Source organism: Colletotrichum siamense, assembly GCF_013390195.1.
Source record: "Colletotrichum siamense strain Cg363 chromosome Unknown KSG_Cg363_contig17, whole genome shotgun sequence".
In the NCBI taxonomy this organism is placed as follows: domain Eukaryota; kingdom Fungi; phylum Ascomycota; class Sordariomycetes; order Glomerellales; family Glomerellaceae; genus Colletotrichum; species Colletotrichum siamense.
Window position 1 is genome coordinate 1 of NW_023501030.1, and position 8779 is coordinate 8779.

The following is an 8779-nucleotide window of genomic DNA, read 5'->3' on the forward strand; positions in this document are numbered from 1 at the left end:
CTAACCCTAACCCTAACCCTAACCCTAACCCTAACCCTAACCCTAACCCTAACCCTAACCCTAACCCTAACCCTAACCCTAACCTAACCCTAACCCTAACCCTTTCCTTTCATCTATCCCTAACCCTTTCCTTTCATCTATCCCAAACCTTGTTCTTTTATTCTATCCCTAACCCTTTCCTTTTATCTATCCCTAACCCTTTCCTTTTATCTATCCCTAACCTTGTTCTTTTATCTATCCCTAACCTTCTTCCTTTCTCTATCCCTAACCTTTTCTAATTCCCCTGTCCCTAACCCTTTCCTGTTGCTCTCTCTCTATCCTCTCTTACTCCTAACCCTAAACCCTCTTAAAACGCCTTTACTATCTAAATTCCTGTTTTTGTATTTTCCCTTGTCTCTGCTTCGCTCCTGCTTTGTCTCTATCCCTCTAACTCTTGCTTTGTCACTAACCTCTTTGCTATATACTAACCCTACCTTTTTTTTTTCTCTTCCTTCTTCTTTCTCTCTCTTGCTCATCCTTTATTCCTTCCATCTGTATCTTTCTCCTCCTAATTCTTTCCCTTGGACCTCTGCTTTAATTCTCGTTCGTCCTTTATATTGTAAACTACCCCCTTCTAAACCTTACCTCTTCCTTTCTACTATCTCTTCCCTTTTATATCTTCACGCCTTCTCTTATCCTGAACTTATACTTACGGTTTACCTTACTATATTTTTATCTACCTCTTTTAAACTTGAACTTGTTGATTATTTTTACTCCCTTTCTTCCCTAACCCTTCTGTCCTTATGTACTGAAATATTCTCCTTGCGATGAACTCCTTACTTTGATATCTCCTCTATCTACTTATTATCAACCCCTCCCCTATCCTAAACTGATTCCCCTGTACTCCTGCCTACTGGTAAAATGTGTCCTGCTTCCCCTTCTTACCATGCCCCTGACCTTATGATAAAATGGTTGTCTTTGGAACCTTATTCGGCTTGTTCTGTGTTAATTTATCTGGTGCTTACTATTCCTCTATATCTTGGTGTTATATAATCTGTATATATTATGAACTTGGAATTCTCTATAATGCTGCCCATCCACTTGTATCTGAATGGGAACTTTTGACTCTGGCTTTGGACTGGAATCTCTCTCTCTCTCTTATTTATGCCTGCTTATACTAACTACCTTACTTTATTAATATAAACACCCCTCTTGTTTTTCCTTTACTTTATCCTTAACTTTTATCCCTACTCTATTTTGAACTTTTTCTCTACTCTAACTCTTACTTTTATTTCTGCTCTGTTTCTAACTTTCTATTTCTACCCTATCCTTAACCCTTTTCTTTTAACCTATCTCTAACCCTCTTCCTTATTCTAACCTTTACCTTTACTTCTGCTCTAACCCTAACCTTACTCTTTTAACTTATCCCCTACCTTGTTCTCTACCCTATCCTTGACTTTTATTTTTACTCTATTTCTAACTTTCTATTTTCGCCTTGTCCCTTACCTTTTCCTTCATTCTAACCCTCACTTTTATTTCTGCTTTACTTCTAACCCCTTTCCTTTAACCTATCCTTTATCCTTTTCTCTGCTCTAATTCTGCCCTTTATTTCTGCTCTATCCCTAACTCTTATTCCTGCTCTATCCCTCACCCCCTTTTTCTTTTACTCTATCCTAACTTCTAATCCTGCTCTATCTCGAACCCTTTCCTGTTGACATATCCCTAACCTTAACTTTGTACGATCTCTGACTTGCTTATGCTCTCCATCTGTGGGTTGCTATATGAACCTTCCTCCTTCTTTCTTACCTAACTCTGTTTACTTATTATTCCTCCTTGTTATCCTGTCTGTGTATGTTTCCTTTCTCCCTCTAACTCCTTTCTTCCCTTTCCTACTCTATTATATATATTAACTATCTACCTTATGAATCTGCTATCTTTCGTTTGTTACTTATTAACTTCTCCTCTCTTACTTACTCTTCTAACCTTTTGGTTTATAACCTTTCTCGTGGTACATAACCCTTGTTTTGTGAATAACTTATAACTCTTTTTTTACTATCTTACTCCCTTATCTCTCTCTCTCTATTTACTCTCTAATCTTCTTTATAACGACTCCTATACTCTTACGAACTCGCCTCTACGGACGAACACCTTACTACTCGGCCCTTTTGTTATACTATGCTACTATGCTATCTAATCTAAAACTGGTCCTGTTATCTTCAACTCTGTATCTGTCTATATTATGCTTATATTCCTATGTTCCCTTTTCGCTCCTCTCCTTGCCCTCTTTACTTTTGTCTCTTTCTCTGCTCTTTATATTCCTCCCGTCTTCCCTATCCCTTCTCTCCTCTCTATACTTTACCCTTCTTGCCTCTACTTTCCTCTGCTCCTTGGATCCCCCCTTTCTTGTTGCTTGCTAATTGTATGTCCCCTCTATTATCTGTTTCTTAACTCTATCCCTCCTGAACTTTGCTTTATTGCTGACTTCTATTTCTGCCCTATTCTTGACCCTTCTGTTTGCTGTATTCCTGACTTTGATTCCTACTCTGACCTTAATCCTTCTCTTTAACCTATCTCTGACCTTTACTGTGTACTAACCCTGGCTCCCCTATACTCTACCTCTATGGGCTGCTAAATGAATCTCCCTCCCTCTCTTTTACTGAAATCCGTTTTTTTACTTTTCCCCCCTTGGTCTTCTATCTGTTTGTATTTCTATTTCTCTCTGTCTACTTTCTTTCTACCTCCCTTTATCTTTAACTACTGTCTACTGTATAAATCTGCTATCTTTGGTATGTGATTCTTTAATTCCCCCTCTCTTGCTGACCTTGCTACCCCTTTTTGGCTGTAATTTTTCTCGGTGTACTCTGCTCTCTTTCTATAACAAATCTTTTACTCTTTCCTATTATCTTAATACTATTCTCTTTCCCTCTGCTTGCCCCCGAATCTGCTTTATTATAACTCCTATACTCTTACTAATTCGCCTTTGTTAACGAACCTCTTACTGTTCTGCCCTTTTGTTCTGCTATGCTATCTAACCCTAAAACTGGCCCTGAAATCTTTAACACTACATCTGTATTATATTCACGCTCTTACATCCCCTTTTTACTTCTTTTTTTTCCCTTCTCTCCGGCCCCTTTCTCTGCTCTTTCCATCCTTCCACTGTTGCCTATACCTTTTGCTGCTCCTTGTATTCCCCCCTTCTTGCTCCTTGCTCATGATTCATCCCCTCTGTTACTCTTTGTCATCTTCCACCTCCTGCTCTCTTGTGCTATTAAATCTTTCTGTGTGAAAAAACATCTGATGCTCTGTTTTCTATTATCCTTTACTACTATACTTCCCTACTCCCTACCCTAAACTGTCGTACTCCTATGTACGGCCCCTACTCGCCCCGCCTTGCCCTGCCTGATCACCCCTCTGCTACGCCCTCTACTGCCTTCTGCCACAACTGGCTTGTCAACCGGCACAACTTGCTTGACTGCACCCCTCCCCATTGGATCATCTGCCCTAACCACTTATATACCTCCTTCTCGCTCGATGCCCACTCCTCTAACCCGTCCGCTCTGCGCATCGCCCTCACCGTCTCCTCGTACACCCTCGACCCCACACCGATCGTTGCGACGGCGAACATCGTAACCATCAACCCTTGGTACTGGCATGAACCGCCCTCGACCTCCGTGAACCGCCCGCCGTCCTCGCCCAACGGCTCCCATCGCCGACACCAACCCTGCGGCAATCCGCAATGGAAACAACTGCTGAAATTCTCCATCATCCGTCCGTCGAACATGGCCTCTTCCATCTGCCTCCTGTACTGCGCCGTCCACCCCCACGCCTGCTCCCCGCGGCCTGGGCAATCGTCTAACGTGTGCCCGTCGCTCTCTCTCCGGCGTATCCCGCAATACGTGCACCGTCCCGCCCACCGCGCCAACTGCTGCTTGAACGTCTCCCCCTCCTCCCCTAACCCTGAACGCTCTGCCCTGGCCTGCCACTGGCGGAACTGCCTGGCTTGCTGACTGGTCTCGAACGCGGCCCTGATCTCTTCGTCTTCTCTGGCTCCATGTCCCTCTCTATCCCCGTCCTTGTCCCTATCCATATCTCCATCCCCGTCGTCTACCCACATCACCTCCGACGCCCTCTGCCGGCATATGTCGCATGCCTCTTCGCCCTCCTCGCACCCTGGACGGTCCACCCGCCCGTCCATGACCTCGTCTAACACAATCCGCCGGCATACCTCTCCCCTGATGTATGTCCTTGTTGACACCTCCCATCCCCCTCCGGCTGCCCTCCCATCTTTCTCTGCCTCCCCTGCCTCCTTCTCCTTCTGCTTCTCCTTCTCCTTCTCCTCCACGGCTGCCCTACTGCATATAACAACCGACCGGCTTGGCTGGCCGTCTCGCCCGGCACGCCCGCTCTCCTGGACGAAATCCCGCAACCGCCGCGGCATGCCCGCGTGGACCACCAACCGCACGTCCGGCACGTCGATGCCTAACCCCAACGCGTTCGTCGCCACGATGACGCCCCCATCGGCGCCGTCGCCCATCCTCCACGCCTCCAACCTCGACGCCTTGTCCTCCGTGCTGCCGATGCTGCTGTGGAACGCTGCGCACCCCAACGCCTCGGCCATCCGCTCGACGCCCTCGATCGTGCTGCTGTACACCACCGCCTTGCCGCGTGGCTGCTGCCGCAACCAATCCCTGACCTCCTGGCAACCGCGCTCCTCGACGGCGCTCAACTCGCCGTCCTCACCCTCCCGACCTGACCCTAACCCTAACCCTGACTCTGCCCGGCGCCTGTGGCTTGCCGCACCACGACCACGACCACGACCCCCACCCCCTGACCCTAACGCAACGACAACAACCCCATACTCGATATTCCTCCGCGTCGTCGCCTCGCGGAACACCCGCACCCGCTCCTGCCGGATCCCCGTCACGGCGAAAAACTCCCGCTCCTCCGCCGGCGGCAACGTCGCCGTCAAACACACCAACTGCGCCCCGAACTCCTGCACCGTCCGCCCCAACGCCCGCAACGCCGGCCGGAACCCCCTCGACCCATCCAACACGACGTGGCACTCGTCCAACACCACCCGGTCCAACTGCTGCCGCCGCTGCAACCGCCCGACGAAATCCCGGAATCCCTGCGTGACGGCCGACTCGGGCGTCACGAACACCACCGTTGCTGCGGCCGTGTTGGCCCGCCCGCCGCCGCGCCACGTTGTCGACGCCAACCCCGACCTCGAACACCGCGCGTCCATGTCGGTGCGCAACGCCACCAACGGCGTCACGACGATCGTCACCCCGTCCGGTGCGCAATACGCCGGCAACATGAACGACAAACTCTTGCCGCCGCCCGTGCCCGTCACCTGCACGATCGGGTCGTCCCCGCGCATGATCGACCGGATGACCCGCTCCTGCTGGCCGCGGAACGCCGCCCGCGGGTCCCCCATCATCTGCCGCAACTGCCCGCCGGCGTTGGCTAACTGCAACCGCGTGAACCGCCGCCGCCGCTGCCCTTCGAACTCCTCGTCCGCCGCCGTCGTCGCCGTCCGCCGCCGCTTGGTGGGTGCCCCGCCGCCCCGGTCCTCCGCCCCGAACCCCAACAACCGGTGCCACTGCCGGCTGACGGCCCGGAACCTGTCCCGCAACGCCGCCGTGCCGAACGGTGCCTCCTGGTACAACCGCCCGTATATCATCCCCGCCACGTGCGTGCCGTGCCCGGCCTGCAAATCCAATGCGCTGTCCTCGACGCCTATGTCGTCGTCGTTGTCGTCGTTGTCGTTGTTTTTGTCGTCTGCCCGTCCGAACGCCTCGTTCAAATACCGGTTGGCGATGGCGACGGCCATGTGCCGCCACCCGCTGATGTTGATCTTGCTGCCGACCAACCGCTCGCTGTGCTGCTGCATGATCCGCCTTGCCTTGTCTGACGTCCACAACCGTTCGTCCGTCCACGGCGCCCGGCCGGGGGTGGCGTTGGCGCTCTCGTCTGTGATGGTGTTGTCACGGGCGTCGTCGTCCTCGGTGTTGTCACGGGCGTCGTTGTCCTTGGTGTTATTGCGGCGCTCGTCGCCCCTGGTGTTATCACGGCTCGCCTCGCCCGCCGCCCTGCCCCTTACAACCACGTCGTCCGCCCATAAAAATGCGCTCTTCCGGTCCGTCTGATGGATGATGCCTCCTACCTGCTGCCAAAACGGCAACACTAACCATAAATACCACACCAACAACTCGCCGACCTCGCGCGGCAAATACCGGTGTATCACCTTGGCCGTCCCCGTCTGGCGGTAATTCTTGTGGTACGACGTGACGAAACATATCATGCCGTCGTGTGCGAACACGTTCCTGACCCCGCCGTTGGCCGTGTTGCTGTGTCTGATGCCTGCTAACTCGGGCGCCCGCGCCGGCTGCCCTGCCACCATGTGCATCAACATCCACAACCGCTCCCGGAACGATTCCAACGCCTGTCTGTATGCCTGCACCGTCCTCTCGCGGTATGGGTGGTGGCTATCGCTGCGGTTGGACGTGACCTCCTCCGCCTGTCCTGCTGCTGCTGCTGCTGCTGCTGCCACTGCCGCCGCCGCCGCCCCTCGCGTTGGGTCTAACCACGCCCGCCGCCGTGCCTCCGACTCTGCGATGCGCCGTGCGATCCACCCCTTCCCCTTGCCCACCCACGCCTCGTTGCGGTCGTCGTGTAAAAACGAATACCCCGGCCGGTCCTGGCTGTGGTCGTCGTGCATGCTGTCCCACCTGATGGCGGGCAACGCTGCTGCTAACGCTGATCGGCCTCCGTACCCATCGCCGTGCCCGTCCCTGTCGGGATCATTATCCCTATCCCCATCCCCGTCCACCACCGCCAACTGCGCCAACAACGTCCGCGCCTCCTGCGCTACCCCGTGGAACATCTCGGCCAACTCGCACACCCGCACCCGCACCCGCCGGAACGATATCCGGTCGCCGCTCCAATCCACCATCCCCGGCGCCACCGTGTTAAACCGGATATGCATCCCGTACGTGCGCGCGTCGTAAATCCAATTCATCGCCCTGGGCTCGTCGTCCGGCCGCCCGGGCATCCGCGTCATGAACCGCCGCACCTTGTCGCGCACCAAATGGAACACGCTGCTGGCCTCTTCGTACGCCGCCTCGGCCCCTTTGGTCGCCGTCAACGCCACCACCTCGTCCTTCCGCTCCAACCACGCCTGGTACACGACGAACATCTTGGCCACCTTGATCACGGCTGAATAATTCGTCGTGTACTCCGTCGCCTGGTGCCACCCGCCGTCCTCGCGGATGCCCAACACCGCCAACGCGCCGATCATCGCGCTCTCCTTTTGGCTCTGCTTGTACGGGTCCTCGATGATGGCGATGATGGCGTCCAAACACATCCTCTCGACCTCCTCCGCCTGCGCGGCCTGCCTGCTGCCGACATCCGCCTCGACACGGCTGGTGAACGCATCCCACAACGACCCCTGACGCATGGTGAACCGATACGGCGGCCGCTCGCGCTCCGGCCACTCGTCCATGCGGAACCATATGCTCACCATCTTACGCCAAACCTCCTTGTACCGCTGCCACGTGTCGTCCTCCATGCGGTTGTCGAATGGCCGCACCGGCTTCTGGCCGATCTCCTTCCGCTCCGCCTCGAACAACACGTCGTGCCCGACCTTGTGCGGTGCTGCTGTTGCGCATGCCTTGTCGGCGACGCTGTTGAACACGGCCCATATGGCCTCTAACGTCTCCTCGCCATCCTCAATTGGTCGCGTGGCCTCCTGTAACTGCGTCTTGTTCAACCCTTCCAAATCCCTCGTCCACCCGACGCGGTACAACCACCCGTTCGGCTCCAACTTTTCGTCCACTGTACTGACCTCCTCGCGCGCGTCGGCCTCGAACCGCTTCTCTTGGTTCTCGTGCAACGTGACGAACCACGCCGTGTCGTCCGTCCCCGGCCCCGATGGCTCGCTTTGAACGGCCACCCCTAACCCCCGCCCGACCTCGAACCATCCGCTTGCGGCCCGTGTTAAAAAAAAACGCTGGCATGGCACGCCTGTTGTCCACGGCAAATCTCTGACTGCCGTGGCTTTCTTGCGCACATTGCCCCCCTTCTGCCAATCATTCGCCCACCGGTGTTCTGCCCGGCAATGCTCCTGCATGTTTCGCACGCGGCGGCACACATAACGGCATGCGTGGCAACGCAAACCGTCCGCCCGGGGCGGTGCGATATGGGCAACTGGCTCGACCGTGGGGTCTGGGTATTGAAACGACTGCAAATCGGCCTGGCTGCGGATGATGCCGGGAATATCGCCGACTAATCCGGCGACCTTGCTCCTGGCCTCGGTGGGGATTGACCGATGGTTATTCCGCAAATGCGCCGTGGCTTCGTTGGCTAATACGGCGTACTGACATAATGTGCATATCAAAATGGAATACTGCGTGTTGTGGACGAATGGCTCCATCTTTGGCATGTATTGGTTACTTTCTTCTATCTACTGTTTATGACTGGTTCCTCCTGTCCTCTCTTTATAAACTCACCTTCCTGCCCCTTAATTCCATATACTTTCTCCTTGATCTACTTTCCTCCCTGCCTACGTTCCATCGCTCGGTCGGGCTTTCTGGCCTGGCTGATGGTCCTGTTATATAATTGGCTGGTTAATGCGGGGATTCGGACGACATCACAAAAACATCTACTACCCTATTCACCTATTTCTGGACTCATATCACGGAATAAAACACTGAGAACTGGGTTCCTATAATTATACCGATTGTGGCTTTAATTGCATGCTACTTTTACCTATTTTACTACGGAAAATCTCAACGGCTTC

At 53.7% G+C, this 8779-nt stretch overlaps 1 protein-coding gene across 1 annotated transcript; it reads right to left on the reverse strand.

Annotated features, from left to right (window-relative positions):
• Positions 1-3402: 3402 nt before the first annotated feature.
• On the reverse strand, positions 3403-8413 carry CGCS363_v015107 (Bloom syndrome protein-like protein; the record flags this gene model as incomplete). The annotated part of the gene is made up of 2 exons (XM_036646956.1): positions 3403-3409; positions 3486-8413. The coding sequence occupies 2 exons, from the start codon at positions 8411-8413 to the stop codon at positions 3403-3405; spliced, it is 4935 nt and encodes a 1644-aa protein (XP_036487824.1).
• Positions 8414-8779: the final 366 nt, after the last annotated feature.